The sequence below is a fragment of the Octodon degus genome, unplaced genomic scaffold (assembly GCF_000260255.1).
Source record: "Octodon degus isolate 3935 unplaced genomic scaffold, OctDeg1.0 scaffold00026, whole genome shotgun sequence".
NCBI classification, from domain to species: Eukaryota; Metazoa; Chordata; class Mammalia; order Rodentia; family Octodontidae; genus Octodon; species Octodon degus.
In genome coordinates, this window is record NW_004524602.1 from 18,134,752 (window position 1) to 18,147,490 (window position 12,739).

Below are 12,739 nucleotides of genomic sequence, written 5' to 3' on the forward strand. Positions count from 1 at the left end.
CACCACAGGACACTCTGCAGCACAGCTCCAGCGCACCACAGGACTCTCTGCCTGCACAGCTCCAGCGCACCACAGGACACTCTGCCTGCACAGCTCCAGCACACCACAGGACTCTCTGCCTGCACAGCTCCAGCACACCACAGGACTCTCTGCCAGCACAGCTCCAGCGCACCACAGGACACTCTGCCAGCACAGCTCCAGCGCACCTGCACACTTTCCTGGGCATCCCCCGCTGCTCGCGACTTCAGGGTCTGGATTTTCTCGAAAACCAAGTTGACTTTCCTTTTAGTGGCATCCTCATTGTCAGAGCTTCTAGAAAAAGAGACAGCAGGGAAAAGATGAGGGGCGTGGCCCCAGGTCTTGTCCGGGAGGACCCACAGCTACCCAAAGGGGCTGGGTCCAAGCTGCAGATCAAATCAGTGTTAGCCGCGCAGAACCACGTGTGTTTTTCTTCAAAGAAATTGTTCCATGTTGCTATCAGTTTGGGACAGGAATGCCCATTCCCAGATATGTGAGCAAGACATAAGCACATTCTAAATAAACTCAGAAAAAACATTTAATTAAAATGTAGTCATTTATTGTTTCATTCAAATAACTTGTATTCATTCTGAAAGGAATTATTTTCTTTGCTACTTGTCATACACACACGCTGCACCTTTAAGTCCTACAGTGCAGCAAGCTGCAGAGACCTGAACTTGTTCAGCCTATGTTTAAAAGGAAAAAATCATGGGCTGGGGAGATGGCTCAGTAGAATAAGCACTTCCCTGGCAAGCTCAAGGGCCTGAGTTCAATCCCCGGTTCTGCCAAAAACAAAAATCAAAATCCCCCTAAGCCAAGACAGCCACACTGGCCCTTTGTCTCTACTCCACCTACAGCTGCCTGATCAAGTTTTGTTAACTTCACCACACCCTGGCAATTAAAAGATTCAAAGAAAAGTCCTTAAAAACTGTAGTTGGTCTCACCAGTATCTCAGAGGTGGAAGCAGGGAAAGAGGGAGGGAGGGAAAGAAAAAAGGAAGGGACAGAGGGAGGGATGGAGGGAGGGAGGAAAGAAGGAAGGAAAGAAAGGAGGAAAGGAAGGGAGGGAGGGAAAGAGGGAAGGAAGATGGGAAGGAGGGAGGCAGGGAAGGAGGGAAGGAAGGAAGGAAGGAGAAAAGGGAAGGTGGGAGGGAGGGAGGAGGAAAGGAAGGAAAAATTTAAAGAATTTTAAAAATCAAAAGCTCTTTTACTTTAATTTTAACATGGTAGAACCCTTCACAGGGAAAGACTAACACAATTAGTTCTTGGCTAAAAGAATCTCCCTATTTTTATTTTTTCTGTTGTAACCCAGAGCCCCGTGTTACATTCTGAGCCTGACGCGCTCGCCATCTCTGGGATGCAGACGAGCAACTGCCAGACACAGCACAAAGCTGCGAGCGCTCCAGAGCCCGTGCACACTGGGGAGAAGCCGCTCTCTCTCACAGCAGCCAAGACCTTCTCCCTGCCCAGCGCTGGATGAGAGAAACCACAACCGGAGCTGCAGCCCCTGCTTGCATCCAGCCCGGTATCTGAGCACAGACTGAAAGCCTACTTGATCCAATCAGCAACAAGCACGAAGAATATAGCTTCTAAAGGATTCCATGCGCCTGCGTGTAAGGTAACTGAGCGGGCTGCTAGCCCACGCTCACTGCGGGCAAGGGAAGCTGTCCCTCTATGACCTCTTGACAGGGTGCCCAGGGCCACCATCAGTGTGGAAGAGTTCAGGGTGGCACCCACCTGGCTCAACACTGGACAGGAGACAGTCTCCTACCCTTGAGCTTGCACTGAGCACTCAAAGGTCATTTTAAAAAGACTGTATTCATAGGGCGCAGTGGCACAGGCCTGTAATCCCCGCATTTGGGAGGCTGAGGCAGGAGGAGCTCCAGGACCAATAATGCAAGGCCAGTCTGGCCTACATAGTGAGTTCAAGGCTGGCCTGGACTACATAGCCAAACCCTAGCTCAAGGAAAACAAAAAACAAACAAAAAAAAAAAAAAAAAAAAAAAACAGTATTCCTGTTGGAAATACGATGCCACTCCTTCTGCTCCCCTACCCGGGTCCCTACCCTATTCACTCAAGATTTAAATTCTGGGATGAGGGCCGGTGCACATAGCTCAGCAGATTAAAGTGCCAGCTTAGGCAGACTCAGGCACCAGAGTTCAGTCCCTGGGGTGCCATGCTGGCCCCACCCCCAAGCTGAGCCAGCAGCTAAGATTGGGCATGGTGGCGCATGCCTGAAACCCCAGCACTTGGGAGGCTGAACACAGGAGGCTCACTATGAATCTGATCTACATAGTGAGACCCTGTGGACCCTGCACTAGATTTTAAAAAGTAAAATAAAATAATAAATGCAGGCATGAGCTTCAACTCAGCCCAGGACAGGTGAGTAAGCCCCAAAGCCCCAGAGTGGGAAACCAAGAGTCCTGCCCACAGCCCCGCCAAAGGACAATGCTTTGCTCCCTAGGGAGAAGTCCTCACCCTTCTTTGAGGTAATTGTAAAGTATCTGCTTGGCTGTCTCCTCATTGGCTTGTTGGCTGAGCTCTTGCTGGCCCTTTAAGAGATCCGGGGTCACCTACAAGATAATTGGGTCTCTCATTAGACCAGGAAGATGACATATCCGGGCAGATGCAACCTACAAGTGCCTACTTCCCAGAAAGCGGTCCCTGGAGAAACCCTCACCGCAGCTCTGTGCTGGCTCTGGACCCTTGAGCGCGTTCCTTTACCTCTTCACCAACTTACCCACTTCAGTTAAGGTTACTGGTGCCCGCCTGGACTCTAGAACAACACACAGCGCCTGCCCCTGGCCTCCTTATAGCAGCGCCATTACTTTTTGCTGTTGCTCCCAAGACACTACAGGTACCACTTAGAATCCACCATTTTATGAATACACGAGTTTAGGATTAACCTAATTTCTCAGGCTAGAATTAACCTAGTCATCCAGTGTCACAGATAAAAACATCTGCAGGAACCCGAGCCCTGAACCTCCAGCAGAATCCGATTCTGCACACTTGCAGGCTTCACACATACAGTGTTTGACAAATTACAGAAAGACCACGATGGAAGCCAGTGGTTCTGGAAGTAACCCAGAAGTCTACAGTCAGGAGGTCACACCCTGACCCTTAACAAAAGTCCTGATGTGCAGTTACTGACTCGAGATTGAAGATGTGTTCCTAGGCCACTTGTAGCATTAGCACATCGTGAGTCCATTGGGAGAAAAAAACAAAAGCCGACTAACAGTTACCTGAGCATTTGAGCTGGAAGGCGAGGTCTTCACGGAAATTTTCTTGGCCCCGGAATCCGCTGAGGTTGCCGCCGCGCGATTGCTCTGCAGCATGAGCGTAGCAGTGGCTGTTCTGACCTCTTCCTCCTTCCTGGCCGGCGCGGGGAGCGAGGGGGTGCCGACCCCCGCGGCGCCTTCCTGACTTGCTCTGCCTTCCGGGTCCTTCCCCTCCTTGCCGCGCGCGCCCTGCAGCCTCTGGGGACACAGCCGCGACGGGCGCAGGAGGCGCTCGCTGGACTTGCCCCGGTTCCTGCTGACCTCCGTCAGGTACTCGGCGCTGCCCTGCAGGCCGAAGGGAAAGGCGCTGTCCACGCTCCGGGACCGCTTCCTGTCGTCCGGGTGCATTCTGTTCCGCCTCCCGGCCCTGCCTCTTCTCTGAAGCCCAGACTTCTGGTCAAACTTTTCAATTAGCTGGTCCACACCCGGGATGGAGCCCGTGTCGATGTCCCGCCCGGTGCCCGGCAGGAAGGGGATGTACCGCCTGTTCTCGTGCCGGTTGACGCTGTCGGCGTGGATGGCGCCCTCCTGGTCGTCCAGCAGAAACCTGTACAGAGCGTTGGCGGCGGTGGGCGTGGCGGAGGACGACGAGGACCTCCGCGACCCGGGCGCGTCCAGCACCGGGCCCGCCGAGTCCTGCCGCCGGAAGGGCAGCACGTCGGGCCGGGCGCTGCCGAGCTCGGCGCGGGGCCTCCTGCTCGCGGCCGCGCCGTCCGGCCCTTCCTTGGCGCAGCTGCGCACGTTGACGCTCACCGAGGTCTGCTTCTTGGGGTCCTCTATGACCACCGAGCTGCACAGCCGGATGGAGCCCAGGCCGGCGCCGGCGGGCAGCGGGCTGCCAGGCGTGGGGCAGCCGGGCCAGGGCTGGGTCTTCGCGTCGGCGCTCGCCTCTGTTGCGCCGCCGAACCAGTCGCTCTCCGGAGCCCGGTGACCCTCCGCGTTCGCCTCATTCTTGCCCGGGTCGTAGGGCTGCAAAAGCTCGGGGTGCCGCTGGAAGTTCAGCAGGCGGGACGACCTCCCCGGGGCGTCTTTTCGCTCCAGGACATCGTTCCTGCCCTCGTGCGGAGAGGGCTGCTTCGGGGCTCCGGGCGGGCCGGGCTGGGCGGGCGGCGGGGTGCCCTCCCTGCTGCCCTCCCCCGTCCCCGAAGCCGGGAAGGGGGGCCCGTTCCCCGGCAGACAGTGCTCTGCGTTGTTGAGGACGATGTAGGGGTGGCCGTCGATGCCCTGGACCCTGATGCTGACGCCGTAGGAGCCCGGCTTGGCGTGTGGCGAGCTCCGTGGCTTCTTGGCGCCGTCCCCGGCCAGGCGCAGGTGGACGCCGTACTCCTGCTGCACGTGTCGGTATTCACCAAAGTACAGCTCCATGGTGCACGGTCCCAGCTGCCGGGAAGGTGGGTGGACAGAGGATACTAAGTTAGACCCCTCACAGCAAAGCACTCGGGAGCCAAAGGCAGCCCTCTCCTGCCCCTGCCCTGACCCGCCGGCTCCCCGACCCACCCGCAGAGGCCGCGCCAGTCACCAGCTCGGCCGGCCCGGAGCTCCCCAGCGGCCTCCAGACCCCGTTTCCGGCTCACTGCTGCTGCGGCCGCGTTTCCCTTCACCTGGATTCCTCGCACTTCATGCTATTTATTTTTAACCAGCAAGGGTGTTCCGGTTGCCAACATCCGAGAACAAGGTACTTTTCCATGGAAATACTCAAGAGCTAAAGAGTTCTGATGTCCGCTGTTTTCCTTTTTCGACCTCGTCACCACACTTGTAGTGTATTTTACACACAAACCTGCTTTGAAATCTTTCCAGTGTTTGCATATAATCTTGAAAACATTTTAACGCTAAGGGATCGGCTGTTTGTGAAGCTAATGATGACAGTACAAATTATTTTTTAAAAAATTTTGAACTTTTTATTCTTCCTGAACAGTGGCACAGTCACCAGAAAAACGTCGCTTAAACAAAATGAGAGGAAGGTGAGGGCTCATTACTTTGCGGAGTCCTGGCGCCAAGAAGCACGGCCTCCCGCGCTCCGTCGCCCGCCAGCACCTCGGGTTCACGCCGCGCAGGGAGCCCTCGCTGCTCCACTCCAAAGCCTGCAGTAGGGAGGGTCACAGATGGCCGCTGCCTCACCTCTGTCACCTGTAAGACCCTTCAGAGCCTCAGGAGTCAAGCTCACAGCATATTTTCTAAGAAAACCATTTATTCAACTCATAATTCCAAATTTACTTGCATAGTTTTGCAAAACATAAATCATTTTCTTTCCTCTACCTCCACACTTAATTTTATGTGTGCTTTCTTCTGTGTTTCTGGATTATACCAGTAGATCATGTTAGTGTTTTCACTGGTGCTTCTCTAAAGAGCTGATTCTTATAATTAGTAATCATTTGGCTTTTTTCATTTTCTAATATACTGAGTTCTACTTTGATTTTTATGACAGTTGTAATAAAAACAGGAGTTCCCCACCTTCTAATTCACAGAGGTATATTCCAAGACCCATCAGTAGATGCCTGCAGTGGATGATACCAAACCCTACATACATACCACGTATGATAAAAACTTAATTTGTAAAGTAGGCAGAGGAAGGTATCAGTAGCAATAAGGTGGACCAATTGCACTATCCTGTAACAAATGCTATGCGATAATGGTCTCTCCAAACAACTTACTGAACTTTCACTTTTACACTTCAAGCCGAATGAGTCCAGCTCTTCTTTGGCGTGTAACGCTGCCAGCATCACTGTTCTTGCACTTCAGTCATGGCTGCCACAAGCACTCCAACACCACAAGGGTCAAGCCGACAATTAGACAGCTGCTCAGCGGCCATCAGGCGGGTAGTGCACACAGTGTGGCTACGCAGCACGCAGCGAGTGACTCAAGCCCTCAGCAGCATGCGGTGGAAGTGCACCCTGCTACTAAGCACAGCGTGGAACTTACTTCCGGACTCCCCATTTGATGTTTCCAGACCACAGCTGACTCCGGGCAACTAAGGCCACACTCTCTACCTCCAGCATGGAGAAGCCACCTCAGAGTTACTGGGGAGCTGAGGCCGGGTCACACAGGCCAGCACAGTAACTATCAATAGCTACCAGTTCAGCGACAGCACGCCCTGACTTCGTCTGATTTGTCGGGGGGCCTGGGGACGTACTCGGGCTCCTAGCAGGGTGCTGTCCATTTTGCTGGTGCAAAGCCACCAACATCACTCCCCATCTCACAAATGGGAACACCTCAGAGCTGCAGGCCTCTGTGATACGTGGCGCCACCCCACCAATTCTAGTGATTTCATTATGTCTCCTTTCATTTTCAGTTATACTAATGTTTTTATGTAATTTGTAATCAAAACAAAACAAGATACAATGAAACCTACAACCTGTAGCTTCCCTTTTCTAATCCCAATCGCATGCGCCGGAACAAGCCAACTGCATGCTTCAGCTATTCTTCCGAGACTGTCCTCCCATTTCCAGATCCTGTTCCCAGCTCTGCCTTCTGACCAATTCTACACGTGGTAGACGCAGTGCACCCAGTGTCCACTTTACTCCCAACTCCGACTGTCTGTTGTTTTCCGAGAAATAGAGCCTTAATACTTTTTCAAACATTTAATTTGTAATTTCCAATAGCGCTTTTTTTTTCCTGTATTTTAGGGAAGGGTCTACAGCGTGTTCAGGTTCTCACTCCTAGATTGGACTCATAGTGATCCACCTGTTTACAGCCTTCCAAGTGCTGGGATTACAGGCATACACCACCACACCCAGTCTCAATCACAGTCTCAGCACGCCCAGGGGTCGGGGCTGGCAGGGCAGGCCCCAGGGATCAAAGCCCCGGCCCCTGTGCCTGCTTGCAGGCACATTAATCCACTGAGCTTTTGGCTGGCCCTTGTTCTCTAATGCATTTCTATTTCACAAATGCTCTGGCTTTAGATAGGAAACAGTCTCTCTCTCTATCTCTGTCTCTGTCTCTCTCTCTCTCTCTCTCTCTCTCTCTCTCTCGCTCACACACACACACGATAACTGCAACTTTCCTCAAACACCATGTTTTGCTTCTGGTTTTTTCTGTCCCTCCCTCCCTCCCCCTCTGGACACCGCTGAAGGTGAAGCTGAAGGTACTCAGGCGCCCACTGAGAGGCTGGTCGGCCTCTGAGCTTCGAGCCCTATGGGATGAAAGCATCCCCCGGAGAGCCTCGAGTCCGGTATCTGGGGACATTATCTCCCTGAAGAAACCTCACATTCATGCTGGGTTACAGTGCCTAGTGCTGGCCCCTCGCACTGTGGGCTGCAGCCCGACCTGGGTAGGGCTAGGAGTGGGAGCCCTGACTTCTCCGGCCCACCCTGCTCAGGCCACTGGCAGCTCTGCGGGCAGAGCACCCTCTGTTGTCACCATAGCCACTCCAGGTTTAAACCTTGTTTGTTCCTTTACAGTCACTTGAGTAGCACTTTGAAGGGAGGATAAACTTTCCTTTTATTTTTTGGCACTGGGACTCAAACTCAGGACCCAGAGCTCGCCAGGCAGGCACTGTGTTGCTGAGCCACATCTGCAGCTCTAGACCTTTAAACTTGTCCACCTTGGGAAGGGTGCTAATAGAAACCGCAGAGGTGGTGTACTGAGTGGAAACCACAAGCTTAGTAAACACACGAGGCCCTGGGTTGGACTCCCAGCACACAGGAAGAAATGCAGCCAGCCGAGGCCACAAGGCCGCCGCCGCCGCGCTGGGCCCACCTCTCGGTCCCCGGGCAGCACGGGCCTGCTTCTTTCTCTGGTCCCCAGGCACATCTGCATTTGTGAGCCCTGCCAGGCAGGCGCTCTATCTCTGAGCTACGCCCCAGCCCTTTAAAAGGTCTTCTCAAAGGCGTTCTGCACAAACGAATTCACCCCACGGATGCTTCTGAGTGGTGTTCACCGCACACAGCTATTTTCCTCACCCCTAATCTCTTCTTATGCTGACACTGACTTTTTTGATGGAAATATTTCTTCTTAATATTTGTTAATGAAAGTCTGACCTAGGGTTTTATAGTCCACTTCAATAGCTGCTGCTGCTAGAGTCAACACTAATTACATTTCAGTCTTTGAGTAAGGCCACCTTGGTTTATTACCGTCTTAGCTCCCTGTTGGTAAATTAATCCACATATTTGAATTTCATGAAATGCCCACAATTTGCATTTCCTTGACAACAAACCTCAACCCAATATTTTCAGAGAGGACATTTCTCAGCTGGGCACTGGTATCTTAAGCAAATGTGAATTTCCTTCCCAATCAAAGTGTAAACACTGAATTAATTAATGAGTTTCAGGCCAGCTGTTCTCTGCTTCCCAGCCCGAGCCACTTGCCATGCTAACAGGCCACAGCCGGGCTCGCCTGGCTGGGCAAGAGCCCATCGAGGGGCTTACATAATTTGGCAGTAAAAACTGATCAGTTGCCAAGATGCAACATTGTGGCACTTGGCAAATAAAAGCAGTGTTTTGGGGTGGAAAGAATGGTTTATGAAAAGACTGCTAAATGACGGTAATTGCTTTAGTTAGCAAGATCAGGGGGTGCTTCTGCAATAACAAAGTGCCTAGCTCCTGGGAGGAGGAACACAGCCCACATGGCGACGCTTCCTCTCTCTGGGCCACCACTGTGACCAAGCGCTGGGGCCTGGGCACACAACCCGGCTGCGTGCTGACCTCCACTGGACCTCCAGGGCTGAGGCACAGGCGTTCTCCAGCAGCCACAGACCCACGAGTCCTGCAGAAGCACTCGGCCGCCTAGACTCTTGTCCCTTGCTGTTAGCCCTCCTCAGGAGCACATGGGGAGACTCCGTAAGTCATCCTATCACACCGCACATGTCACTGAGACAGGCACCAGAGCAAAGGTGGGAGCCACCGGGCCTTAGTGTAACCCTGAGAAAATTCCAGCAAGTATGAGATGAGCCGAAAACCAAGTATAATCTCCCCGGTGGATCTGGTCTCCCATCCAGAGGGCACCACCGTGACTCCTATGAGGAGGAGGCTAAAAGCACTAAACGCCAGGCAAGTGCTTTCTCGGAATGGATGTGCTCTGGAACTGCAGGAAGACATGATTCCATGTGGGAATATCCACAGTACAACCTCCACTCAAAGTGGAGCCAGAGGGGGGAATCGAGGTGGGGAGGTGGGGTGCGCGCCTGTGATCCTGGCACGCAGAAGGCTGACGCAGGAGAGTTGCCATGAGTTTGAGCCCAGAGTGAGTTTAAGGACAGCCTGCACTGCATAGCTAGACCCTATCTCAAACCAGCCCCCAACAAAGTGGCAAATCAGAGTGTAGAAGACCTAAGATGAACAAAACGCAGAGCAGGTTGAACTTATTCCCACACGAAAGAAGAGGCGGCCCGGCCTAAACTGAGCTTCAAGTCTGCCTGTGCTTTCTGTGGCCTGGGCGTGAGAAACATTTACAATTTCTAAAAAAATGTCTTTGCACACAGCTGAGCCTTTCCAGAACTCCCTGGGAAAGCCTTCTCAAAACTAACCTTGAGGCTTCAAAATAAACCAGAACTCACAAGGGTTTGAATCACCTTAAGCCTGACAAGCAAAACCTTCCTGTTTTTGGAAAAATAATTACGTTTTCCACACCGAGCGCTACCTCCCCAACGCCCCCATCCCACACACAAAGGACACTGCAAAGCATGACAGCCCCTGGGAAGGGCCTGCTTGCTACAGCTGGACAACCTGGAGACCCACAAAGGCACATCAGGCATGGTGATGCGCGTCTGTAATCCCAGCAAGGCTGTGAAAGGCTGCGGCAGGAGGAATGGCCCGAGTTCAAGGCCACCCGGAACTAATACCGAGATCCTATCTCAAAAAAAAAAAGCTTAACATAGGTTCACTTCTTCACCCTAAAGTAATTTTTTTCAGAAGTTTGAACCCTGGGGTACTCCACCGTTGGGCTACACTCTGAGCCCTTGTTACTTTTTGAGACAGAGTCTGGCTAGATCACCCAGGCTAGCCTCCAACTTGCCTTTTTTCTGCCTAAGCCTTCAAGTAGCTGAACTTACAGGTGTGCACCATCACCCTGCCCCTTCACATGATGTCTTTGCAGAGTTGAGAGACAGAATGAGCAGCTCTGAAGACAGACAGGGCGCAACCTCCCCTGAAGGTAGCAGAAACTGTTCCTAACACTGGACGCAGTCAAATCCCAGCTGGATGTGTGTTTTCCAGTCTCTAAGGCCAGGTTACCGCTGGCGACTTCATAAGGTAACTGAGAAAATGACACGATATACGCTAAATGAAGTGACAGGAACTGTAGCACAGACAGTCTGAGGCTGCCGTCTCTGGTCAGACCTGTTCTACCCACATGGCAATGTGTGGATGTTCGCAGCCCTTGCACACAAGGTAAGACTGCGACTCTGACCTGACACTCCCTATCCCTGAGCTATCAACTGCCAGCCTTAGAGGTCAGACGGTTCTCTTCATTGGCAAAACTCACTGCTGGAAAAGTCTTTGTTATAACTTCTCGAGGTCCTGCTCAGTTTCCTGCCTTTACCTCAGCTTTCCCTGGTGCCCCCACCCCTGCTACCTGAAATGGTTTGAAATGCAATAAATATGGGTGGCCCAGAGAAGCCTCTGTCTTAGCTCAAGAGAGTTTTGACCTTCCTGAGCCCCCAAATCATATTACATTGTTTCTTTTATTTACGCCTTCGCCATACAGTCTTCTTGGGAGATTGGGGGCCCAACCAAGCACCCAATAAAATCTACAAACACTCACAAAACTTTCAGTTTCTCAGTCTTATAGACATAGGACAGAGGGTGTGACAAAGCTGGCTGGGGAAGTGAACCAGACCTGTCAATCACAAGATCACAGGCAACACCAGGACCCCAGATGTAGGACTTCTCGCCAAGAGAAGGCGTCTTCTTCGCCACTCCTCTCCAGGAGGCATGGGTGGCACAACAGGCCCTGCCCTCATGGAAAGCCTCTATGAGGTGTGAGCTTGCATTGTAGCTGGCCCTGGCTTCCTCAGGTGTGGTCTGTGCTTTCATTTTTGCTTTTCCCCTTTTTTCTCTCTGTTTAGCCCAAGTTCATTCTGAAGAGCTGATTTCTCCTATAGCTGTTTACTCTGTACTAGTCAAATAAACTTTTTCACACTGTTATTGGCTCGTCTCCTCCAATTCTTCGTTTGAGGCAAGAAGAACCGGGAATACTTTCAAATGATGAGCCAATCACATTGTACCCAGTAATGTTGGGTGTGAAGGTAGTACCCAATAACACTGCCAACACAGCACCAAAAAGTTGTCCATGTCAGGCACGGTGCACACACCTGAAATCCTTGCACTTGGGAGGCTGAGGCAGGAGAATTGCCATGAGTTCAAGGCCAGCATGCATTACAAAGAGAAATCCTGTCTCAAAAAAAAAAAAACAAAAAAAAAAAAAAAAAAAAAAAGCTGTTCAAAGTGAGGATTGGTGTGAGCAACACTACACCAAGCCACCAAAGGAACAGGGACAACTTTGCAGGTCCCCAGCCAGAGAAGCTATGTCCCCAACCTGTGTGATCAGATGACATGCAATGCCTTCTGCCTCTGGGGACCACTGTCTCCCTTACCTGTGGACACCCTAGCCCAGCCAACTCCTGCAGCAGCTTCAATTCCTCTTGTCACACGGCAGCCAGCACCCCCACAAAGCACAGGCCCAGCAGTGGCTGCCCGGCTCCGTGGATTTTGTCCTGATGACCATATCTTAAGCTTTCCCAACTGCTTCTGAGTCAGACATGCTTGCTGCCCTTGCCTAACTGTACGGGTCCTCAAAGCACCCGGCTGCAAGGACCTCACTGTCTGCCCTCAAGACGCATAAGCTCCCTTGGCTCAGGAGCTCCTCCACGGCCCCACCTGGGGTCTGGGATTGTCTCTCGGACCCCGGGGCTCTGCTCAAGTCTTTCCACATTTCTGCCTCTCTCTCTCTCGTTGTCTCTGGTACTGGATCACTAAGACCAAACCAGAGCTGAATCATTCCCTGCATTTGCCACCCTCCCAATGAGGCCGTTCCAATACCTCAATGTGGAGAAGAAAAAGAGACAAAAAAGGCAAGAGAAGTGAGGAGCCACAGCCAGGAGGAGAGAGGAAACCAGAAGAAGCCAGAAGTCAGAGTAGAAAGAAGGGGCGGAATCACAAAGACAGGCACCACTGTGGTGTTGGGCAGATGAAGCCCAGGGAAGAAGGACTCTGACGCTGGACAGAAGACATGCAGGCTGGCCTGAGCAAGACAACAGGGCCGTGCGGCAAAGCCAGCCCTTCTGGGGAAAGTGATGACCACAGAAGCTAGAACACAGGAAGAGAAGGCTGTCCCGGAAAGCCCGGCTGCCTCCTCCGTGGCCACCGTCACCGTCCGCCCCAGGAAGAAACCTCCAGGAATGAGCTTGTAGCCAGGGCCCAAGGGCACCGCCTTGAGGCTCCCGCGCAAGATGCTGCCTACCTAACTGTGGGAAAGTGCGGTATTTTCTTCCCCCACTGACAGCTGCTCATG

At 52.5% G+C, this 12,739-nt stretch overlaps 1 protein-coding gene across 1 annotated transcript in view; it reads right to left on the reverse strand.

The window, feature by feature from the left end:
- The window catches only part of Cgnl1 (cingulin like 1), a 123,637-nt gene that overhangs the window by 80,556 nt on the left and 30,342 nt on the right, over positions 1–12,739 (reverse strand). The window contains exons 2-4 of the mRNA XM_023712661.1: positions 3,260–4,675; positions 2,496–2,590; positions 207–312 (exon numbers count right to left, since the gene is read on the reverse strand). Of these exons, the coding sequence (XP_023568429.1) occupies positions 207–312; positions 2,496–2,590; positions 3,260–4,660 (1,602 nt within the window). The 5' untranslated portion in view covers positions 4,661–4,675. The remainder of the gene's footprint in view (positions 1–206; positions 313–2,495; positions 2,591–3,259; positions 4,676–12,739) is intronic.